This window comes from Lagenorhynchus albirostris, chromosome 8 (genome assembly GCF_949774975.1).
Source record: "Lagenorhynchus albirostris chromosome 8, mLagAlb1.1, whole genome shotgun sequence".
Lineage (NCBI taxonomy): Eukaryota > Metazoa > Chordata > Mammalia > Artiodactyla > Delphinidae > Lagenorhynchus > Lagenorhynchus albirostris.
Window position 1 is genome coordinate 68,919,193 of NC_083102.1, and position 25,550 is coordinate 68,944,742.

Consider the following 25,550-nt stretch of genomic DNA (forward strand, 5'->3'; position numbering starts at 1 on the left):
GCTCCGCCACGCCCCCCTTCCCTCCCAGGCCAGGCAGGCAGCGCCCCCGCCGCAGCCCAGCACCCACACCTTTTCCGATGACTTCCAGCAGATCCTTTTCCTCCTGGGTCAGCTCGCCTTTCTTTATGTGAACCATTGCTTCCGCCAGCTTGACAGCGATTGTTTCTTTGGGAGTATTAAAAAGTAAACGACGTGTCTGTATTAGGAACGCCAGCCGCAAGGTTAGGCAACTTGAGACTAGGACATTAAGTAGCCAACCGCGGAAGCGTTCGAATTCTCTCCACCCTCCCGGGGGCTGGCGAGCAGCGGGCGAGCTCGGGCGAGCCGGGCGGGCAGTCTCTGCAGGCCCAGCAGTAGTCTCCGCCCCCCGCGAGTCATTGGCCCGGCCGGGAGGAGGAGCTGCAGGAGGCGGCAGCGAGAGTCTCCCATTGGAACAGCCTGGGAAGGAAAAACCAAATGGAGAAAAATCAGAGGGGGGAAATTAAATGCCTGTTACACGTCTCCCACCGCCATCCTTTCCGGTGCACGTATTTAGGGACACACAGTATTTAAATTCTCTTTCTGGAATTTCTGTGTTCGGCAGGTTCTGCTAGGGGCATGCATCTCCCTTGCTCTCGATATACACCCCCCTTCATTTCCCAGGGAGTGGAGCGGCCCGGGACGGGGGCGGGCTGGGAGGCGGGGCGGCGTGGTAGGCGGGTCTGCGCCGAGCTCCGTGTGTCGGTGTCAATGTGTCTGTCCTTCACTCCTCCATTGTCTGCCGCCACCACTGCCGCCGCTGCCACTGCCGCTGCCGGAATCGCTGCAGCCCCCAGCCTCGCGCGTCGCCGCTACCTCCTCGGACAGGTGAGAAGCAGCCCAGGTAAGGCAGCGGGGGAGCCGGGAAGCCTTCGACAACCGGAGCCAGAGCCCCACCGGGAGCTTCCCCCCCTGCCGGTGCTGGCCCTAAGGAAGCATGTGCCTGCTGGGGCGGCTTCCTTCCTCTCGGTGGGGAAGCCGCCCCTCCACCCCATTACCATCACTCATACCGCGTATCAGTTCCCCGGAGTGAAGACCCGCCACTTGCCACATTTGGCCGTCCCGGGAGACCGAGAGCGGCCAGGCGCCGGCCACGAGGTGGGAAGTGGCGGGTGCCCATCGTCCCGTGCGTGGCATCGCCAGATGTAACTCCCGGGGAAGCCAGGGTTGAGGCTTTGGACTCGGGGTGGGGTGGAGAGGAGAGCCCCCCATTACGAGCGAGATGAACGCATGTGAGAGTAGTCTCGGGAGAAGGTAGTTCTCATTTGGCAACCTGCCCTCCTCACCCCTCCACCCACCCACCCCCACTTGTCATCTCCTTTGGCGTCTGTGGGAGCTGTAGAAGAAAACCGGATCTGATCGCTCTATGGTGCCCGTTAAGGACGTTTGGAAGCAATTTACACTTGAACTAATACTTCGTTTATGAAAGACAGCCGGGGATGAGGGGGGGAGGAGGGCCTCTTCTCTCTTCTAGAGTTCCCAGTCTCTTTGTAACTCAGATCTTGAGATTTATGGAAATAGGAAGGGGAGGGAGAAGGGGCGGAGATTAAATTGGTGTTGCTGTCTATATATAGCATTAGATTAGCCTCTTAATCCAACCTTCATTCAACTGTAATATGTAGCTTCAGGCTTTCACTATAGGAAGCCAGGGACCAAATACAAGCGTGTACCCTCCTGTGACTCAGAGACAGGACTTGCTTGCTAATACGAAGTCAGTCGTTCCTCCTGGGTGCACATCCATAACATATTTACAGCATCAGCGAAAGCTTCTGTAGAAATTAGTGTTTACTGTTGTTTCTCTACAGTCTAGTATTAGTGTTTCTCCCAAGACGCGTCTGCTTCAAAGAGAAATATTTGTATAATTATGTAGATTTTTTTTGTTAAGCATCCCCCCCATACCATCACTTTCTCCCCGCTGTGCCATATATGAAGTGAAGTGTATTTTCCTCTGGCCATATGCCTTCATTTCTTGGAAGCATTCACTAACACTTGTGAAATCCTGGAAGATGTTCATTATTTCCTGCCTTTAACAAAATTTTTTCCCCAAATCCCAGATGTTTTCTTGTCTAAGTCTTCATCTTTACAGGCTGGGGCAGATCTGAGCCAGAACATATCACATGAAAATGGTTTGAAATTATTCATCGCAATGTATAACAAAGAAACTTTTGTTTGGGAATGCTTTAATAATGATGTGACTGTTCAAACAAGTAGTAACGCTTTTGAGTGACCCATCTTTTGTAACACTTAGAATGCTGCTATTGCCACAGTTACAACTGATTGAAAACACAGTATCATGAAGAAGAAACCCAGAAACCTAAGAAAATGCTTGCGGAGTAACCTTTCCTTACCATGTGACTTAACATTTTACAAGGGATGTTACAGAATTGGGTGCTTCATTGACAGTATTTCCATCTCTTGTGTCAAATTGGGGCCATGGTTACTTGAAGGTCACACCTGTTTGTCTCACTGAAGTTGTCTGTTCCTCGAGGATAGCAACTTATTATCTATTTTCCTGGTGCCTTATGGTACCTCCTTGGTATTTAGTCCTCTGTGAGTACATGAATTCCGTAAAGCTAGAGTGAATGACATTTAAAGTAAAAAAGCTAACATCTGCCTAGAAATGTATATAAATAATATGTTAAGTTTAAATTTCTAGAAGCAGATACGTAATGGATTGTGTTCATCAGATGGATTCCATTAATCGTTTTTGGCCAATGTTAATATTTAATGTAGGAATAAGATTAGCTAATGAGCATGCCTTAGACTAGATCAAGGAACTTTTTTTGTATTAAGAATGTATTCACATCTAAGGAGTTTTGTTGGTAATAAAATAGCTACTACTTATTGGGTCCTTAGTCTGTGCCGATATTCTACCAGATGCTTTGTTATAAGATTTGTTTAATCATTGTTGTAGCGACCTAGGAACTAGCCAGTATTACCCCTGTTTCTGAAAATAAGAGGACAGAAACAAAAAGAAGTTAATTTGCCCACAGACCCACAGTTTGGAAGTATCAGAGCCAAAATTGGAACCTAGATCTGTCTCCAAAACCTTTTCGCTTTTCATTATTCTCTATCTCTGTGGCTAGCAATAAGGGGGAAATTATATATTCTTTAGCTAATAGATAACACATTCATGTGGTTTAGCGTGACAGAGGTACAAAAGACTCTCTGACCTCTTTGCACAGTTTCTTCTCCGTGCCGTACAACCCATGGTGTCTATTTTTCTCATACCTTTCTGAGAAATTGTATGTGTTTATATAGCTTATATGTATAGTTCCACTTTTTTTTTTTTCTTACAGAAATGAGAGCATACTAACACATTGTTCCACAATATGCAATAGAATTTATATGTTGCTTTGGTCTCTGTTTCTTTCTTCTCCTTTTAAAAAATAATGATTTCTGAAATGTATGAAATCCTTATATGTGTCCCCATCATCCCTTTTTCTACTGCTACCACCCTGGACGTCTCTTGGCCTGTTGCAGTGGATTCCTAAGTAGCCTGCTTTCCATCCAGCTCATTCAAGGCACCACCATTAAGGCACCACCACCAATATACACTGAGCACTCATCATGCACCCAAGGATGAGACGTACTTTGTAAAGACAGAACTGATTCACTTAAAGCATGTCAGTGGCTCTCCACCTGCCGCAGAATAGAGGCTCTGGTCTCGTACTTCTGGTTCCTCTCCACCAGCCCAGGTTCGGTCTAGGAGGCTCCGACTTCTGGTCCCAGCCGGCATTTCCAGTCAGCCAGCCCCTCCCACATACTCTGCTCTAAGGTCACCTCACTGATTCCCTAACATGCCAGTAGTTTCCACCCCTTTGTTCCTGCTTTTCTCTTCCTGGAGTGACCTCCCTTCCCTCTTTACCGAGTCTTTCTCTCCTTCCAGATCTGATGAAGTGTCAGCTTTCAAGATACTTTCATGGTCCCCTCTCCCACCCCATCCAGGAGGGGAATACAGGCCCTAGTAAACATTTTTATTCCTGTCCCTCAGCAAGGGCGATAAGAACAATCTTTCCTCAGGAGTTGCTGGTACAGTTGCTGACATCCTCTAATTTTCTCCTATCTTCTTAGGAGCCCTGGTCCCCACCCGCCTTGTACCCCGAAATTAACATCACCTTTGCTTCTTCATCTGGATCCCCATGAAAATAACCTAAGGCAGGCACCTTTTTCATGACATCCTAGTTCAGTTTTTGTTAATCTATTTGACCCCTTCTCCTTCTAGACTGTAAATTATCTAGAATTAGTTTACCTTTGCTTCTCAAGATTGTGACCCATGTCTCGCACGTAGTGTGTGCTCAGTACATGCTGAGTTGAATTCAGTTTGATCTCCAAGTTATTTCAGGTGGATTTGTTTCCCTACTTGACTAATCCTTCCTGGCAATGTGAGGTGATGTGGCCCTAAGCACACACAATCATAACCAAGGGGAGAAGGTCTGTAAATGTTTTCGGTCTCAAGCTGCTTGACATTCTGATGAATGCTACCAACCAAGAAAAAAAAATTGTACATATGCACATGTTACAAATTTTGCAGACCATTCCTGGACTCCCTCTTTGAAGCCCTTGACGTACAGCTCTGTGCTTTAAGAGAATGCCGTTTTCTTTTTATTGCAAGGGAATAGCTCATTTTTGAGTGTTGTAACTTTTGGGGTAATGTTTTCCTTGACATTTAACTTTCTTTTCTTGGGTACATTTCTTGACTGAGTGGATATTTGATGATATTAAGGATTTTTATTTTCTTTGAAACTAATATTGTGGTTATATGTTTAAAAGGTCCCTTATCTTTTAGAGATATGTACTGAATTGTTTAAGGGGGGGAAATGGTAGGACATCTAAGACTTGCTTCAATATAATTTTGTGACAGTGGGGGACAGGGACTGAGTAAGACTATTAATGAGACGAAGTTCACCGTGTAGTTAAGGGTTGAAGGTGGGCAATGAGTACATTGACTTCATTAGACTGTTCTCTCTGCTTTTGATACGTTTGAGATTTTCCATAAGGAAGTCTTAAAAAGGAAATCTGGACATATTACAGCCCCTAAGAAATTGTCGTTGTAGTTTAAACCAAAAAAAAAAACAAGAGAGAGAGAGAAAGCAATATGGATACAAATGCTCTTTCTCTATACTTAGAGTTGAGCTTATGCGGTTATCCATTTAATGTTAAAACAGTTACACCTAAATCTGCAAAAGACTGTCTTGTGAACAATGCATTTCCATAAACTGTTCACATCACCCTTTAGCTTCTCCACAAAACGAAGAGGTAGGTGGCGTATCTCAGTGCTGTGTCACAAGCTTGTGAATATCCTACTGGCAGCTAATCTTCATCTTTTTTAGACCCTGACGAAGTAATTTGCAGACACGTCTCAACAAGGGGTGCAAATATATTTCGTTTAACTGAGAAAATCAAGACATGAATGAAGTGGAGATACTGATTTTCTTCTTGTGTCACATAAATCAAGTCAGAAGGCATTTCCAAAAAAAGAAGTACTTTGGTAATGTCACGAGCAATAGTTAGAGGAGGTATCTCACTGCCTGAAAATCGGGAGCACACTCAGGTGTGCCTGCCACGTCCTTCCTCAAGATTTGCTTAACTAAATGCTTGCTTTGACAACTGCTTTCTGAATTCTTAAAACTTTATAACTTGCGTGTCTTGATGTTTATGTTTCTTTTATGATGTTTTGGACTTATGAAATGTTAATGTTTCCAGAAGCCAACATGGAATTTTTTGGTATCATTTATAACATTTCTTCCCAGATTTGGTTTGAAGCGTTCTTAAAGAATATTTAATTAAGCTTCAAAGCCAAGCCTTCACAGTGTCTAAGGACAATGTAGCCAGTCCAGTCTCATTGCCAGGTAATGCTGAAGCACACATTAGTGTATATCCAGCTTCAACTCATATATATTTATATTAGCTATGTCACTGTGGAATTTAAAACTCAAGGCTGGTGCCTCTTATCTCTGAGTATAGTAAAACAGTTCCAATAATTAAAAATAGAAAGCTATTTTTGCATCAGAAGGGAAAAGGTAGCATTCACCTTCGCAATAAATACATTTAAGCTAGAAAACTGGTGTTTTTATCTCTTGGTATTTGGTTATCTGTTGCGGGGTTGTGTTAAAAAGACCCGGCAGACAAAGCAGCCCTTAAAACTACATTCATCAGCCTCTGAGTAAAATCTCTTCCTGGTCTGTTGATTGTGGAGTAAAGCAGTCCCATTAAGTAGCCTCTTCTGACCTGGTAGGAAATGATTATGGATGAGCCCTGGGAGACAGCCAAGCACAGCCATAGCTCTGAGAATTAGAGTGGGAAAACCAAGACCCCGTGATGAGATGGCTTTTCCAAGGCAATGTCTCTTGCTTTCACTTTCTTCATATATAAAACAGGGATACTAACCAAACTTACAGGATGACTCTGAGGACCCTTGAGGATCCCCTGTGAACTATAAAATGTTATATAAAAATTAATTATTATTTTTAGGGCCAATTCTACCTGTTTCTACAGTTGAGAAGAAGATGAATAACACAACTACAGGCCTAGTTAAGAAATCATTTTAAAGTAAAATTGTATAGACATTAGTATTTGCCATAAGCCCAACTTCCTACATTTTGGAAGAGATTTATTTTTCAAGAGAGACTTTCATAAAGATATAATTCTAGTAATTCTATCTCAGGATTAACTTATTAAAAATATTAATCAGGATTAACTTTTTTTTAATAATAATAAGAAAGTTCTTGGTATGCATCTGTTATTTTTAGTGAATCCCAAATGATAAGACATGATATTTGTTCCCAAGAGGCCTCTATCCTTTAGGAGACGACCCGCCAGCCCCTGAAACAATAGGGACTAAAGTCATCATCCAAAAGCCCCCCCCCCCACGTCTGTCAGCTGACAGGTTAGACCCCTTTGAGAACTTCCCTTTGCCTGTTCAGGTGGCTGTCCGGCTCCGTCCAGTCTTTCAGCTCTAATGTGAACAATGTGGTTACTCCCTACCCACCCACTGGCTTCCTGCTCCCAGAATACCCTCCTCCACCCGTTTCTGCATATCACATTTTACTCCAATCCTTCTCAGCTCAAATGACCCCTTCCCCACACAGCCTTCTCCAGTCCCCAACCAGAGCAGTACAGTCACAAGTGCATATTCCAGAACGTGTGGAGCTCAGTGGGAGGACTAGAGAAAGTGAGATTCTGAACAGAGTCTGGAAGGATTGGTGAATTTGGGCAGGCGAGCCAGAAAACGGAGAACATTCCAGGGAGAACCACCCCCAAGAAAACAACTCCATACAATATTATAACATGTTATAAATATTTATAAAATAAATATTGGCTGTAATTTTCTGGCCAACCGTATTGGAACTAGAAATTTTTTCTTTCAAAGGCAAGTTTTCTTCCGTATGTCAACTTTTTTAAAATCATGGAAGTGGAGATTATATTTTAAAGCACACTAGGTTTGTTCTTGCTCTCAAGTAATTTATGACATCACATGTTTTAGACTAAACTGAAAATTATAAAGCAGTATCTTCAGAATTGGTGGTAGCAGGAAAGTTAATAATGGACATAAAAAGAAACCATAGAAGAGAAAATCATATACTTATTTGGATATTTTGCCCTTGAATACAAACTAATTTGAAATTATCCAAAATAGCTAAAATATCAATAGCCAAAATAACTAGAAAATAAAATGAGTAGGAAATTGTGAAATTTATTTTGCAAGTGAACTATGATGCATGGAACTGTTTTTATCTATATAGTGCCTTAAAGGAATTTTATTCTCTCAGTTTGATTTTTTTTCCAGTTGGACTGTTCTGATTTTTTGTTTTCTACTTTTATTGATGAATGGAATAAAGACATGGCTGAAACAGTTAAACCTGAGAGATGCAACTTGGGGATTTAATAATCAGGTTAATGTGAATCATTTTAATGCGGGATTGTGGTTGTCGTTAGGAGTTTCCACAGCATTTTTCCTTTGTATCTATTAGGGGAAAAAATACACGACAATTTAGAATAATTTCTAAATTAAAAAAATCTGCTGTATACCAGTATCAGCAGTATACACAAGAATACTTTTCTTTCTTAACTCATTCTGATGTCTATGTTGGGGCCATGGGTCTCTTCAGCAAGTATCTTTTAGGCAGTTAAATGCCAACTGGAATAATTTGGCCTGTTCTAAATTTGGCATGTGTTGAGTGAAAAGTGCCAAAAAATATTCTGATAGTCATATTTGTAAACTGCTTTGGAAATAAAAGGTTTAAGTAACTCACTGAATGAACCATTCTTTTGGCAAATGCCAAAGAGACAATGCTTTCATTGTTCTTTCTTGATTTTTTAACTTCAGGTGTATCCTTTGGTGTTTTTTGTTTTGTTATCTTTCATTCTCTTAATTATATATATAAAATAATATATTAGTAGGAAAACAATAATAACAAATTTGTGAGATGTGTAGAATTGTGTTTCCTCTTTTCGTAGTTCGACTTATTTTTATGTTAGAAGAGGACTTTTAAAAAATAATTGTTAGATGCACTGTTATTTTGAGGACTTCTAAATAAATCTCAAGAAAAGTGCTAGGCAGAGGTGAGTAACAGTAAGCAACATTAACTCTTAGCACTACGGAGACTATATCATAAGCCACCATGGGGTGTGCAGTTTTATAATATCCTACTGTATCCTCTTCTTTTTTGCATATTCACACAAAAGACTTTAATGCTTTTCAAACCAACCTCGACAGCTTCCTGGATTTGTGATCATTTCTAAGGAAAAAAGAGAACATGACATATGTTTTTCTCAGTATACAAGGTAATAGAATGGGGTTATTGTAAACAGGAAGGAGAAGCCCACATTGCTGGTACAGAGGAAGCTGCTGGCTAGAGGAAAGGACGCCACATCGGGCGTGGAGGAGTGTGAAGATGGTGTTTACGTTAGCATTGAGCCTCTGCAGGAAAGAAGTTGAGAACCAGCTCCAGTAGTACCAGAAACCATGGAGCCATAAATTTCCTACTATTTACATGTCCTTAAGAGGCAGGATTTCTGTTAAATCCTCTTGCTAAAGACAAATGTTTTTCTCCTTACTAGAACTCCACGGAGAACTATTTGGCATTTGGGATGTAACATATGTTAATTCAGTTTATCCAAGTGCTGAACTAGACGTTAAAATTAATATTTATGCTTCACTCTCTGACTCTAAACCATAAAATTCATGAGGCAAATAATAAAAAAGCTGCCTTCAAGAGTCATATAAATGGTTACCCAACAACTTCAGTTGGTTCGTTGGAGAAGTGCTCTGCAAGTAGACAGTTGACGGGTTCTGGCCCTGACTGTTCTGTGTTTGTGAGGGCCTGATTTTTCTGCTTTGATCTCTGCTTTATCACCAAGGTTAGAATGGAATGCCTGACCTCAGGCAAGTGGCGTGACATCTCAGAACCTTATCAGAGTGTGAGATGAAGGTCTAGGTTTAGTTCTTCAGGTTTCAAAGTGTTCCATACCTCATGGATATCCATTATAAGTTAAAACGTAAAAAAACAAAAATGCAACACACGTTTGATTGTTAAAGCATTAATAAACCACAACTGCAACTCAAATTCATCATGTGATGTACTTTAACATACTGGAGACCATTACTTCTTCCTAACTCACACTGCCAGGTTTTTCTGTGCAGTGCTTGGGTCAAACTTCACCTGCTAGAAAGTGAGCACCATGCATCTTGTCTATGTATTTTGTCTAATTGGTCCCATCTGCATCCCTATTGACCAGTACCAGATAGAGGTATGTTTAATAAATGAATGCAAATGAATGATTTTAAGCCTTTTGAAAAAGTATACTTGAAAGTTTGTAATGTGGCACTGATCTTCTCTCTCTCTCTCTCTCTCAATTTGAGTTTCTGTAATTCACTCCTTTAAAATTGTATCTGGGAATACAGTTTCATATCATCAGTGTGCTATGTCCGATTAAGTCCCAGGCTATGCTTGGGCATTTCTATCCATTTCATGCTGTCCTCATTGTGAAATAGGCATGTGTATGGTAGGTAACTTTTTGCGTGAGTGCAGCCTTTCAAATAAAGCTTCATCTGCTAGACAGGCTTGGCTTGGGCAGGTCCCCTCCTGGGAGGATGGGGGCCGGAGTGGCCTGGTTGAGAGAACTCACAAGTGAGAAGACATTTGGACTCCTGCCCATCACCACCTTTGAACTTCCTGAGTTTCATTCCCATGTTTTGTAAAAGCCATTGCTCCAAAGCAACATTCTCCCACTAGTAACCAGTCTAGGGTGTTATGTTTTTTTCCAGAAGATTCTGTCATCTTCTCCTCCTTGATTACAATGCTAAGAAGAGAGGAACAGACTTCAGTCCCCCTCGCCATAATAACTTATCTTCTACTCTTCTATTTGTACTGATAGTCATAAACACTCCCATCAGTTTTGTGTTTGATACAAAATTAGCCTTAATCAACTGAATGCTCTCTGGCATTTGACACCACTCCCTGCTGATTTTTTTTTAACTTAATTTTTTTTTTAGAGCAGTTTTAGGTTCACATCAAAGTTAAGAGAAGGGTACAGAGATTTCCCATATACCCTCTCCCCCGATACATACGTAGCCCCTCCCCATTATCACCCCCTGCCAGAGCTACTCGGTGATGCATTTGTTTTGTCTACAATTGACATTAATGTTTGGCAAACAGAAATAAGTCTTTCAGGGAAATATCTGCCTGGTTGCTGCTCTGATGTGTTTAGACCTGTGTGCACAATTTTCAGTTCTTGAGAGCAAGGCCCATCTCTGGCTTTGCTTACCTTTGTTTCCTCTTTAATGCAGGGCTTTCCAACCTTGGCACAATTGAAACATTGGGCGAGATAACCCTTTGTTGTAGGGGGCTCTCCTACAGCATTGTAGATTGTTGAGTAGCATCCCTGGCCTCAACCTACTAGATTCCAGGAGCAGCCCCTTCTCCCAGCATGACAAGCAAAAATGGCTCCAGACACCGCCAAATGTCCCTTGGGGAACAAAATTAACCCTGGAGTGAAACCAGTGCTCTAGTACAGTGCCTGATACACAATAAGCCCGCTCTACAATACTTGATAAATTAATAAATATATTTAAACCACAACTAGACATTTAATCATTGGATATTCCTCTGTTTCATGCCACCATTTCCTCTAAATTCTCTGAATTTACAACTTGAAATATTGTAGGTATGCAATTGTTATCACTATCCTGTTGTCTTGCAGACAAAAGTTCGAAGGGTCTTAACTAGAACAGAGGTTTTAAGACATTTTGCTATTAAGATACCCTGAAATGTTACATTTGAGGAATGAGTTTTCTAAAAGCCAAAGTATGTACAGTGTGTGTAGTTGAAGGTGTGTTTGTGTTTTTCAAAGTGTTGAGACATAAGAATGACATCAGCAAGATTAGGCCATCTGGGAAGCTGAGTGGGACTGGTCAGTTGCTGGGGGAAGGGAAGGGCCTGGGAGAGATCCCAAATGGGGAAAGTGGAAGGGCCCAGAGAAGGACATGTGCTTGCCCCAGGGACTGCTTACAGAGTCCCTTGAGTAGATGGCATGAATTGATAAGCAGAGTGAAACTATTTCGGAGTTAATTTATACTTCTTGAAAGTTTTTGAAAATAACTTCATTGAGATGAAATAAGTGACATTATGTAATTGTCTTTATTTCAGTGAAGAGGTTGTACATTAATACTTAAAATGTAATTTCTGGAATATTTTTATTTACAGGGAAGCAAGAATCATTCGAAAATACGATAAAGTTTAAGAAGTGAAATCAATTTGGAAATGTCATAATGAAAATTTAATCACGATGCTTTTATGTCTTCTTAAGGCAGATTTAAATGAATATAGTTAACTCAGTGTACTTTTTTTCACAACACAATTCCTTTGGGCTTTGATCCCTCTTTCTTAAAAGGTCGTTGCTTAGCACAATTTAAGTTCCTACCATTAATGTCCCTTGCTGCAAACTACTGTTGTAAAATTTTGAGGAGAGAACTATAGTTTAAGTTTTGTGCTTTTTAAGAAAGATATCTTTGTTCTTTTATATCATTAATTATAAGAATGAAGAGGATATGAATATAATAGTAATATTTTTGTATTAAAGAAATATTTGAATTTATTTAGAAACATTTTTCTTTTATAGGTAGGCTATTTGTTATTTTAAATTTTTAATGTTTTTTCCGTTATTATAAATACTGAAACTTAGATAGAATTTTCTAGGAGCTATAGCGAAGTTTGTTGTAGAGGCTGGGTGATTTTGAGTCCAGAGAGGCTGTTACAAAATCATGGTAAGGATATTGAACAAGCTAATGTTATTCTGGACAACAAAATTGTGTAGTGTAATTATAGGCAAATATTTAGCTTATCACTTTAGAATGTTCATAATTTAAAGTTTCACAGAGCAATTTAATTTTGTTTTTCTTTTGAGAGAAGGATGCTACAATGTTATCAACCCAAACGATCCCTAGATATGACAACTTTTTGTACAGGAGTTTATGATGTTTGTTCTTGCAGTTTTAGCTTTAATGGAAAGGAGAATAGTTTATAATTATGGGCAATTTTTAGTTTTCTTTTATGGTAAATTACTTTACCCATTTGAAATATAGAATAAAAGGTAGTTCTTGAAACTTACTCCTAAACACAGAGTTCATCCTGAGAACGTTGCAGTAAAGTGGGTCAGTTATATTTTGCGTTTTGTGTGCTGGTGTTATTGCATCTTTATGACGCACTTTATACTTTGGGGATAATATTGTTGCCCTATAATTTTTATTATCTTAGAATCGGAAGTCTCTCTCTTCCCATTGTCTTAAGTAATATTGACGGTACAAAGAGAGTTTCACTTTGAAGTTTGGTACTTTTTCTTTTCTTTCCTGCTATAGCCACATAGTTTTGAAATTTGGGCAAAATGCTCTGCAGAGCTACTTTATTTGAAAAATATTAATTAAAAAATTCCTATCCTTTGAGTGTGTTTTCACCTTTTTATCAAGTTTGTGTGTTGGGCCGTAGGGAATGCTTTAGAACTGGGTTGCCTGACATAATAGCCACTAGACACGTTGGCTATTTCAATTTTAATTTTAATTAATTAAAATTAAATAAAATTAAACATTTAGTTCCTCAGTCACACTAGCCGCACTTCAAGGGTCCAACAGCCACATGTGGCTACCATATTAGACAGTGCAGATATAGAACATTTTCACGGTCACAGATAGTTCTGTTGGGTACACCTCTCCAGGATGGGTGTTGGCAAACTGCAACCTGGGGGCCCATTCTGATCCACTGTTTGTTTTGTAAATAAAGTTTGACTGGAATACAGCCATGACCACCTATTTATATATTGCCTATGGCTGCTTTCAGGCTATAACAGCAGAACTGAGTAGTTGGAACAGAGACCATGTAGCTCACAGAGCCTAAAATATTTTCTTTCTATCCCTTTATAAAATAAGATTGATTCCACTTTAGAGTATCCATAGTTATAATGTCAAGGTTGTTTGAATAGCATAGTTATTTTATGTGTAGCATATATTAGTAATATTAAATGCCTTACATAAGGCAGATTATCATACTTCAAAGATGAGCCAGACCAGAAGAACAGGCAAGAATAGAGTATCAGGCCAAATCGCTTGATTACTAGTTGAGAACAGGCATCCACTAGTAGGGACAACTAGAAGGTACGGCCTTCTGTGATAGGTCAGACACTTTCCAGAATGGAGAGAATTAAGGAAGAATACGAGGGAAGACATCATGCAAGGTGTCAATCTACTCAGGGTGGGCAGGGCAAGTGGCAGAATTAATACACAGTAGCCATGAGACCCTTCAGTGCTGCTGGCCCATTGTCACACTTGGACGCAGAGTCTGGTTGGGAGTAAGGGGTGGAATATGAAAAGAGCATGAGGGCAGTTAGAAGATAAATAAAGTGAGGTGGGGCGATATTTATCTAATATGTTAGACTTAAAAATCTTTCAATTAAACTTTTCCATTTAGACTTAAATAGAAATTGATTGAAAAATGTTTATTTCATTAATAAAGTACCTGCTTTCTATTGTTTGGTTGATTGTATCGCTTTAGTATTTTTATGGCCTTCTTTTATCTTCTAAACTATCCAAGAAATTTAGTCTCTTAGATGACGTGTGAAATACTTGAATCCGTTTTGTTTTACCACTTTACATACAATTTTTTAAAATTCTATTTTAAGCCGTGGAGCTTTTTCATTTTGGTGGGACATAAGCTTCTTTTCTTTTTATTTTTTTAATAATTTATTTTAAAATTTTTGACTGTGTTGGGTCTTCGTGCATGGGCTTTCTCTAGTTGCAGCGAGTGGGGGCTACTCTTCGTTGGGGTGCACAGGCTTCTCATTGTGGTGGCTTCTCTTGTTGCAGAGCACAGGCTCTAGGCATGCGGGCTTCAGTAGTTGTGGCACGTGGGCTCAGTAGCTGTGGCACGTGGGCTCAGTAGTTGTGGCTTGTGGGCTCTAGAGTGCAGGCTCAGCAGTTGTGGCGCACGGGCTTAATTGCTCTGCGGCATGTGAGATCTTCCCGGACCAGGGCTCGAACCCGTGTCCCCTGCGTTGGCAGGCAGATTCTTAACCACTGCACCACCAGGGAAGTCCCATGAGCTTATTTTCTATGTGAGTGTTTGGGTTATAGTTTCTATGGAAGCAAAATCATCATGATTTTAGTTGATTTCAACTTGTAAGTTGTAATGCAGTCTAATAAAAGTGAGCTTTTGGGCTTACCTTGTGGCTCAGTGGTTGAGAATCCGCCTGCCGATGTAGGGGACACAGGTTCGTGCCCCGGTCTGGGGAGATCCCACATGCCACGGAGCGGCTGGGCCCGTGAGCCATGGCCGCTGAGCCTGCGCGTCCGAAGCCTGTGCTCCGCAACGGGAGAGGCTACAACGGTGAGAGGCCCAAGTACCGCAAAAAAAAAAAAAAAGAGTGAGCTTTTGACCTTGGCCTAAGAGAACTGCCTTTGTTAGTCTTCCTTTGTTACTTTCCCAGGTTTAAGCCAGCACAGTTTCTTAGTCATCTTCCTTTGTTACTTTCCCAGGTTTAAGCCAGCACAGTTTCTTAGTCAAAGTGTCCTTGCTCTTCTTCAGCCAGAGCTTCAGTGAGTGCCTTATAAAGGCTGACCCTCACTGGAGCAGATTATAATGTAGCAGCAGAGCTAAATTTAGAGGGAAGCCAAGCCTCTACTCCAAATAGTAACAGCTAAACGATAGAGACTTTTGGTGAACAGAATATCTTCATTTAGTCTTTCAATACCAGTAGGTGAGTCTCTGTGTTTGTTTGTTTTATTTTGGATGTTGTGTGTGTCAAAATCTTTGCATACTTTTTTTATGTTTATGTGTTCTTTTATTATTTTCCACATAGACTATATTGAGGTTGTGTAAAATAAGCCTGCATAACTGGGCTATGAAGAAACAAACTTTTGTATTTAGAACTAAAGAAAGTATAAACAGAGCTAAAGAATTTTTAAAATAGAGTAACTCTCTCCAGTGTAGGCTGTGTTTGGTAGTAATTCCCCATTAGCAGGAAAATAGAAACAAGGTGTAAAGGTAGAGTTAATTAGGGAATTCTATATGTTTATATTCTAGACGTTAAAATAAGTCTTTTAGAGGGGGCTCCCACTTTAAAAATATTTTTAAATTCTAAAATAAAAACATCTTTGGCAAAAAAGGAAACTCCTTCCTTGCTTGTTCACCTCCTGGAGGAGTTTCAGGCTCTATTTTTGGTTTTGTATCTCAGTAGGAGACCCAAACTCTTTAACAGATATTTTTCTTCGCTAACCCAAGAAAATATTTTGTATGGTATTTCGGTATTTGTTGTGTTTTGGGAGGTGTGGAAACATTAAGGAGAGAACACACACACACACACACACACACACACACACGTATATTCATTACTTGTGCTCCAATAGAAATGTTTGCTGGTATAGAGTGAATCTGTTGAAAATTCCAACAGGGAAAATTCTGAATGAAAGAGTTTTGCAGTGAATATAAATAATGCATTAGAAACTCTATTTGCAACATCTTTCAAATGAAATGAGATTTCATTGATTAAAGTTATTGCTTTTGTAGTTATTTCACTGTGCAGCTGCTGCCCCATACACATACAGCAATCAATCCCTTCTCTATACTGGTGAGCTAGGTGTGTCCCGCTGTTGTTTCACCTGTCACATTGTACTGTAGATGTTTGTATTTTATCTCTGCTGGGCTCTGTGTTCCTTGAGGGCTTGGAATCCGGCTTAGTCACCTTTATATCTCCAAGCAGGATGTAGTAAGTTCACCTTATAGGATTGATAAAAATGCTCTCTACTTAAACCATAAAAGATATTACTTTGGGGCTTTGTTACTTTATTTAAAACATTTTTTTTAGTTTCACTTTAAAAATGGTGATTCAAGTTTTCAATGATAAACAGATTGATTTCTATGTGAAAATAGAAGTTTCTCTTTTTTCATGGGGTTGGAAGAAAGTTTTAGTACATAAATTGAATAATAATTTTTCCACATTCTTGAGGATTTTTTAAAAATTTTGAGATATAATTAATGGTATAAGTAATGGAGAAAATCTAGACATTTTCAAATCACAATTTTAAAAATCTTTGAAAGATAATTAAATAATTTGCTTGACATTATCTTAATCGTTTGGTCCTCATAATTTAGGCAATCTAGACATATTTTCAGATTATAATATTTATGCCAGCAAGGTTATTCTCAGTTTGTAAAAGGTCTTTTAGAGCAGATTGTTCATTTTTTTAAAAGATCGTCTTTGATATTTTTAATTATATATTAAATCCAATAGGAGAATTTAAAATACCCAAATACTCATCCTCTGAGGTTAAGCAAACAAATGAAAAGCTTACTAACAGTTTCTTGTATCGTTCTTAAATGTTCCTTGCCTAGAAAAGGAAATATTACGTGTACCCCCCTTTTTAACCGAAAAATTATGCTTTACACTCTTTCATTCAACTTGCTTTTTTCCTTTAACAATTTTACTTGAACATCTTTCCATATCAGTGCAACAGCTTATTTGACAATTATTTATTAAATTTAAATGCTTACTCTCAGTATTGTTTTAGGTGCTAAAGATACAGTATTGAGTAAAACCTACAAAATCCCTACCCACATGGATGTTACTCTTGGGGGAAATAGACCATGGCAAACAGATGCTAATGAAATGACAGGGTCTGCTGTGAGCTATGAAGAGAAATAGAGCTAGATGAGAGGGAGAGAGAGAGAAGGAGCCTTGTTAGTCAGGGTGGTCTGGGAAAGTCTCTGAAATGGAGACATTTGAGTGAGTGCAGAGAGTTAAAGCCACGTGAATGGCTTCCCTGGCCCACTGGAAGAAGCAAAGAGGGCAATGTGGCTGGAGCAGTGAATGATGGGAAGAGGTATACGTAGGAAACATAATCAGAGAGGTAGCCAGGGCCATATGTAGTACATTGGATATAATTTATTTTGTAAAGCTTCGTAGTTCCATATGATGGCTTATTATAACTTATTGAACTAGATAGGTTTATGAGTATTCAACTTCCATTTTTTTATGCATCCAACAATGTTGCAGCTAAATCCTTTTATATATACACATACACGTATATTTGCATACTTGTGTGGGTATAAATTGTAAAGGAAAAGTTATACAAATTCCTTGTAAAGGAATTTCTGGACCATAGGTTATGCACGTGTAAATATTTATAGATATTCACCAAATGCTTCCCAAAAGTATTGCATGGAGTTTATCCTTTATATCAAAGTTTATGTCTGTGGTTATTTTCCTTGTGTCTTTTGTCCACACTAGATATTATTAAACTTTAAAAGTTTTGCTAGTTCAGTAGTTACAATTATCTCATTTTTAAAAGTATATTTAGTATGGGTGAAGTCAAACGTATACTTATTAGCTATATGTTATATCAACTGCTTATTTGAAGTGCCTAATCTTATTTTCTTTGTTTTCAGAAATTTTATGAATAAGCATCAGAAGCCAGTGCTAACAGGCCAGCGGTTCAAAACTCGGAAAAGGGGTAGGTGGTGTTGTGTGTTTGTGTGTGTATGGCGGGGACGGGGTTGGGGGAAATATGTGTTTAAAGTTCTAATCAAAATATAAGGTTGGTGAATGTCAAGTTTAACAATACAACAGCCAGTTATTTTACTAGCAAAAGCGAGTTTCTTCGGGAAGAGCCCAGAGGAATTGCAGTTCGGGGTATGTGAACTATGGGGCAAGTCAGAGAACAAGGAAGAGGAACTTGCTATTGTAGGGAAAAGAGGGGAGTTGAGAGGAGCTAAAATAACCCAACAGTCCATGTGAGGAAGCTGGGAGTCCAAAGTATGGAGGCTACTCATAGGTTGGTCTGGTACATTCTCTGATTGGCTGGGCTGTGGTTAGGTGGAGAGAAGTTTTCTTCTTCCTTCTGGATAGTTAAGTAGGCAACACCTTTCCGTTGGAGGCTAGAGAGGAAGGCATAAGTATCTTCCTGTTTGGAGTAATTGTTGGTACATGGCAGGGTATAAGAGCTCCCCCTACAGGCCTGCCCGGACTCCAATTTTAGCTGAAATTTCTTAATTAATTCCACAAAGAGGAATTGGGATTAACTTTGTTTCCACCTAACCTCACTAATTTCTGTCTTTTGAGCTCTGACTGTAAAATCTGAAGGTGTGCATTCAAGCCTCAGGACCACCGGTTACTTAGGTGTTTGATTTTGGACAAGTCATTTAACTTTTCTGAGCTTTGTGTCTTCATCTACAAAATGAGGATGATTATATCTGTTCAGGTTGCCTTACTCTCATGTGAGGCTATGAAGGCAGTTGATAAACTTTACTGTTTTTAACATCAGCGTTTGCATTTGGTTTTTGCTTTCTTTGTGTTTTTAAGAAAACGTTCATAAGCCAAGATAGTAAAACTAAGAGAAGAGTAAATTAGGGAAGACATTGAAGTGTTTTAGCCTTTTCAGAATTTAGGAAGTCGAATTAAATTTACTGCCCTAAATATCTGTAAAACTCAGGATATTTTCAAGTGTCTTTTATCGTGGGAAGAGAAGTGATATAGCCAGTTTGATGGTGGCTGGTACAATTTCTATATGTGAGTGACTTCTTTTTGTTATGTTCATCTTCCCATTCTTTTTGTGTACAGAATTTTTAAATCTTTTATAATATTTAATCAGTTTTGCGTAATTATATAGAAATCCTCTTGGTTTTAAGAGCAGTTGAGTCAAAAGTTGATAGGGAAACTTTTTAATCTATTTATTTATTTATTTATTTAGGCTGTGCCAGGTCTTAGATGCGGCATGTGCGCTTCTTAGTAGCGGCCTGCAAACTCTTAGTTGCGACATGCATGTGGGATCTAGTTCCCCGACCAGGAATTAAACCCTTGCCCCCTGCATTGGGAGCACGGAGTCTTACCCACTGGACCACCAAGGAAGTCCCAATAGGGACACTTTTAAAAATATGAAACATGGTATGAAATTATTATGTTGACTGACACTGAGGAGAGTGACTGAAAAATATTTAAGGAAGTATCATGTGTAAAGATAAAGGATGATTGAATATCTTTTTGAAGGCCTCATAGATGATTATGAAGCAGAATGCCATCTAATGGTCATCAAGTGCTAAATTGTTGAATTGATAAGCTATATCACATGCCTTTGGCATTTTCAGCCAATGCGTGTAGCTGAAGTTCTCTTGCAATGCTGTGACTATGTAAGTAGCAAGTGTAGCCATGTAGAAGGAAAAGAATTCTCAGTACAATAGATCATTTGAATTAGAAGAGATTGCAAGAGTCACTAGGTAACAGTAAGGACTAAAATGCTACCTGCCAGAAAGCTTCACATTCCCACTAAAAAAATGAAAATTAAAAAATATTTTAAAAACCAAAAGATACGGTTATTTTGTATAGTATTTCTGTCTTATACTCTTTTTTATTTTTATCTTTTGCATCCTTGACTCATCCCCATAAGCTAAGTATAAGTATAGTCTGAACCACCTCCTTCTCTTATATTTAGCCCTCTTACAAACTGCGTCCCCACTACACAATGTGGATTGAAATCTGGAAGCAGATAGCAATGCAAGGTGCTGCAACCAGCGTACGTTCTTTGTCTCATTGTTGAAAGCCGTCTTGAAAAACATAAATGACGTCGATGATTTCCAAAGGACTTAATCAGAAACCTAGTTACAGTTAAGCTATTGTTGCGCCTAGTAATGTGATAATATTTAATGTATGCCCAGCTGTCAGGTGAAGGAAAGTTTGCCATCGCCTGCCCGCTGAGGGAATGTGTTAATCTCAGACCTGGATCTCCAACTCGGGCAGCTTTCTTAGTGTGACGCTGATTCACGGTAGCTGAGCTCCAACGCCAGGAGAGGGCCCAAGGATGTCTTGCACAAGAGCAGGCATGATTCAGCGAGTAAACTGGCCCTTACGGTCAGTTTTCAGTTTTGGACTGGAAAGGTTGCCTCTACCACTGAAGTGGTTTGCCTCTGATTCATTTGGTGGGCAAGACTGTGTCTGATAGCTGCGGGAATACTCACAGAGAGCCACCCAGAAGTATGTTATCTATCATTTGTCAGTTGATCTAGATTTATATAACTCAGGTCTGTTGGGGATCAGAGCAGCACTTGGGCCATTTTGTGCCAAACTGCTGACTGGAAAAAAAAATGGAGTCTACCTCATTTTCTGCTTTTCATAATAGTGAATTGCGTCCTGACGATTCATTGTGCTTTGGCTTTTCTTCTGCTAGTATGATGGGGCTGAATTCAGATAGATGGTTGGCAGTTTTGTAGAGCCAAGAAAAAAAATCTACGGAGGATATTTCAAGGTCATTTTAATAGGCTGTCTTCTGAAGCTCTGTCTTCAGTTTGTACCTATTTCCTAGCAAAGTTAATGCTCTTCCCTGCCAAATTAGTATAAAAATGTATTTCTTTTTGCTTAACATCAAAATTAAACATTATGGTAGGACACATCATATCGAACGTATCCTTTGTAAAATATGCACATCTTGCTTATAATATTTTCTCCAGAGAGATTATGTTTTCTAGTGTGACTTGGAGGAATCTGAAAGGATGAACCCTTCTCCCTTGAGCCATTGTTATGCTTAGTGAAATGAAATATTTAATAATTGAACTGGCCTCCCTCTAAATTTTGTGGAGAAATTGGATTAAAATTAGTGAAAATAGGAGAGAAAAAAATGACCAAACTTCAGGCCTCCAGAGGGACCACATACTCAGGTTTCTCTTTGAGGCTTTAGATCCGTTTTGGTGGTTTTAAATCACTCTTAGATTTGTAATAAGTGGTGTTAGGAACTAATGAGGTAAATCTTTAAATATATACGGAAGTAAATCTGTGTGTGTATAGTTAGAAAACCCATGATCGTTCTTATTCATTTACTGTAACTCAGTGACCTTCAGAAAGGGAGGGTAGATTGTTATTTGTCACTTAACACATTGGGAAAATGCTGTCTTAACCATTTACCATAGTTCTTAGAGAAAGCAATGTATTTAGATAACTTACAGGCGTATTTGAGTGTCGGAAATAGGCCTGTTTCTCTGTGTTTTGTGAGGGTGATTATGACTGACTCTTCAGTGTCACACTTGTGATTCACCAACACAGTGTAAATGTGAGACCCTAATTGTGTACTTCCTACCTCAAAGGAGTTTTGACCTGCCAAATGGAAACTCAAGGAAGCAATGGCATATTTTCGTTAGGATTTTGTTGGTACTTCTGCTACACTGTCCTCAAATGAAATACAAATCATATACACTGTTGATTGTTTCAGATGAAAAAGAACCTATGGGTAAAATATTGTCTTGTTTCCCCAAACTTCCAGTAATGTTCTTGCCATTTTCCTGTACAGGAATTTAGTTTTCCTCTAGATGGACACTTATCTTAGCAGGTGGGAGTTTTGCTTTTCATCCTGCAAGAGAATTATTAATCCTCCCAGGCCATCATGACTTTTTAAGATTCCTAAGCTATACTTGATCATTTTGACCTAGTGCATTATTACTCACTGTTGAAATATGTCTGGCCATGATGTGCTGTCTTCCTCCTTTTACTTTCCCTCTCCCTTAGCAAGTCTTTTGGAAAAGTATAACTGGTGGATGAGGGCCTTTTTACAAAGAAGAGTTTTTAAGTTGTCTCTTAGATTCAAAACAAAGCTGTCTGCATGAATTTGTAGCTTACCTTATTGCTCAACTTATATTTTCCAGTGTCTTGAATTTATAATTTTCAAACCACCAAAGTCTGTTCTACCACCTGAGTCAATGTCAAAGCATGTTGGGGTGCCATTGTGCAGATGGCCTCAGTTGATTTTGGGAGCTGGTCACGAGACTTAATAAGCAGCTCGTGGTCTTTTCACTTCTCATGCTTTTGTGTTCAAGGAGAGGGAACTTCTTCCCAAGGTGGGTGGTGAATTACCCTTTGGCTGGACCCCGAGTAGGGGATGATGCTTGCCAATGAGTTCATCCTGTGGGTCACAGTTACCCACTTCTTCCGAGCCCCGTGATCTGCGCTTCTAGGGTGCCCATTCTCTCCCTCCCCCGCTTCACAACAAGACCCCAATTATGTTTTTCCTGCGGTCAACATTTGCATGTTCTTGGCTGCATAATGTTTTGCTTATGGCATCAAAAGGACTTTTATCTCTTGTTCATGACGAATAGTGTTCAAGTTAATTTACATCTGTCTTCATGGTATCTTATGCTGCGTGACTCTGACTGGTACTGGGAATGCCATTCTTCTCTGTTTCTGAGGCTGTGGTATTAACCCCTTACAACACATCCCTTCTGTTAGACTGTAGGTAGGCAGTCTGTACAAACCAGGCAGCTGCTGTCTGGTTTTTACATGTAGTTTTTAATTGTTATCAAAGTCATGCGTGTACGTGGTTTAAATAGTCAAACAGTTCTGCAAGACCCCAGCGGAGCTCTTTCTACTCTAACTGCTTCTTTTAACATTTGCATTCCTGTGGCCAAATAACACTCCTGTATGGCTGATGCTAGATGTTTCTGTTGGAGGTATTCTAGATGCATTTCCTCCTATGGGACGTGAGGATTCGGCTCTTTCATGCCTCACCCACCTGCAAACCTCTTCTCGTTCTCCGTCCTTTCATTGTATCACAGTTTTAGCTAGACTTCTGTTTAGGGTGTATGTTATTGTGACTTGGTACATGTTCTTCAGAGCTGAGCTATTATTTGATTTATTTTTCTGAACACCATTTTCTCTTTGGATTTAATGAATTTAATAATCAAAAAAATTTTTTTTTTTTGCTTAGTCTTCTGTACCTTAAAACTAGTCAACCCCATCCTTTCATCCTTTACATCCTTTATGTAAATCTCTTAATATAAACACTTTAGGAATTCTAACAATGATATTACATTGAAGGAATTCTGATTATGTATCATATCATATTGTATTGAAAAACCCTCTTCCATTTGGTTTGCTCTCTAGGCCAGCTGTCCAGCTGTTAACGTGAAATGCTTGAAATGTCCTTTCACCACTGTCCTGAAGAGTACTGTTGTCTGTCTCTTAGATTTTTTTTCTCTTTTTCCTGGGATCTCGTGACTTACTAAGATTGTGAAATCATGAGTTATTCTCTCATTTCGGTGTGGTGTCTGTTTCAATCGCTTTTAAAAAGAGTGTATCAGAAACATAATTTTTGAGGCCTTGAATGTCTTGAAATATGTTTATTCTGCTCTTATGTTTGATTAGTAGTGTGACCGAACACTGGAATTCTAGTTTGGAAATTGTTTTTCCTCATAATTTTGAAGGAATATCTTCAGGTTTCTGGTATTTCTGTTGCGCAATTCAAAGTCATTCTGTTTCCTGATACTTTATATGTGATTTGGTTTTTTGCACCTGAAACTTCAGAGAGTTGCTTTATTCCCAGTGTTCTGAAGTTTCACAGTAATGAATGCACCTTGTGGATCCACTTTCAGTCCTTGTGCTGGGTCCCTAGACAGTCCTTTATTGGGAAACTCATGTCCTTCAATACTGTAAAACTTTCTTGAAATTTTTAAATCCTTTCCTTTCCTTTTTTAAAAAAATATATTTTTATTCACTTATTATTTGGACATTTGACGGGTCGGCTCTTTTTCTTACCCTTCTGCTCCTATTTTGTAGGTGTCTGACTTTTTTCCCAGTTTCTAAGAGATATTCTCAGCTTTCTCTTTTAACTCTTCAGTTGAGTTCGTATGTTTTTCTGTCATATTTTTCATTTCTAGGAACTTTTTCTTTTAATTCATGAAATGTTTCTTTTTCTATAGCATTCTTTTCTTCTCCTCCTTCTTCTTCTTTTTTTTTTTTTTTTACAGTTGCAATATCTACTTATCTCTAAAGACACATATGATAGAATTTTTTTTCTTTTTTTAACTTCTGGGTTCATCTTTTGTCCCTCTCTCCCCATATGCAGACTCTGCATAAGGGGGGGAAAAAGGTGAAATCCTTTGAACTGAATCCTACATACTTTGCCTTTAACCTAGCCTTTTTTTTTTTTAACACCTCTTCTGACCTCTAGTTTGCTAGCTTCACATTTTTTCAACAGCATATGATCTTTATTTTGTTCAAGATTTTGCTCCAAACTGACCTTCCACAAGACGTCTCTGTAGAGTCTGCTGAGGAGAGGAACTTACATAATATCTGTACCTCTAAATCCTCTGAAATACTTCAGGGTGTCTACAAAGTCAAAACTGTTTTCGAATTAAATACCGAGATATCATTTGCCCCTTTCACACATTCTCTCATGAGTTTACAGTGGGTGGCTACAGGTTGTGTGATATTGCAACAGATTGCATGCAGCATGTTTGGAAATCTGTCTGCCATTAAGCCAGACATTAAAGAGATTTGCAAAAGTGTAAAACAGTGCCTCTCTTCTCACTAAAATTTTTCATGTAATAAATAATTTTATGCTTTAATTTCTGTAAAGTAAGTATCCATAGATGTAACCTCCATAAACAAGAACTCTTTGGAATCTTTAATACTTCTGAAGGGTGTCAAGGGGTCATGAAAACAAGAAGGTTGAGAACATCTGCTCTGAAGCTGGATATCCAAACGTATAGCTCACGATAGTTTTTAAATATTTAAGTATGCTGGAATAATTTATCTTGTTAAGAAAAAAATTCCTCCAGGAAATAACAAGTATTTGGTGATGATGTGTAAAAAGGAGAACCCTTGAACAGTATTGGTGGGAATGTAAATTGGTGCAGCCACTATAGAAAACAGTATGTAGGTTCCTTAAAAAATTAAAAATAGAATTACACATGATTCAGCAACTCCACTTCTGGGTATTTATTGGAAGAAAATGAAGACACCAACTCAAAAAGATACATGCACCCCAATGTTCACTGCAGCATTATTTATAATAAGCCAAGATATGGAAACAACCCGTCCATTACTCAGCCATAAAAAGAAGGAAATCCTGTCATTTGTGACTACATGGATGGATCTGGAGGGCATTATGTTAAGTGAAATAAGAAAGGCGAATTCTGTATCATCTCACTTACGTGTGGAATCTTTAAAACAAAAACAAACAAACAACAACAAAAAAACAGCTCATGGATAACAGATTGATGGGTGCCAGA

General features: G+C 39.1%; 2 protein-coding genes across 5 annotated transcripts in view; one reads left to right on the forward strand and one right to left on the reverse strand.

The window, feature by feature from the left end:
- ANKMY2 (ankyrin repeat and MYND domain containing 2) overlaps positions 1 to 350 on the reverse strand; it is a 35,436-nt gene extending 35,086 nt beyond the window's left edge. Inside the window, exon 1 of one of the 2 annotated variants that reach the window (XM_060157111.1) lies at positions 70 to 350. In XM_060157111.1, the coding sequence (XP_060013094.1) occupies positions 70 to 136 (67 nt within the window). In that variant the 5' untranslated portion in view covers positions 137 to 350. The remainder of the gene's footprint in view (positions 1 to 69) is intronic. The other variant, XM_060157112.1, reaches the window with a different exon arrangement.
- A 327-nt stretch (positions 351 to 677) lies between these two features.
- The window catches only part of BZW2 (basic leucine zipper and W2 domains 2), a 57,400-nt gene continuing 32,527 nt past the window's right edge, over positions 678 to 25,550 (forward strand). Inside the window, exons 1-2 of one of the 3 annotated variants that reach the window (XM_060157115.1) lie at positions 678 to 846; positions 17,952 to 18,016. In XM_060157115.1, coding sequence (XP_060013098.1) covers positions 17,959 to 18,016 — 58 coding nt within the window. In that variant the 5' untranslated portion in view covers positions 678 to 846; positions 17,952 to 17,958. Of the gene's footprint in view, positions 863 to 15,173; positions 15,265 to 17,951; positions 18,017 to 25,550 lie in introns of those variants that run through there. The other 2 variants (XM_060157116.1, XM_060157114.1) reach the window with 2 other exon arrangements.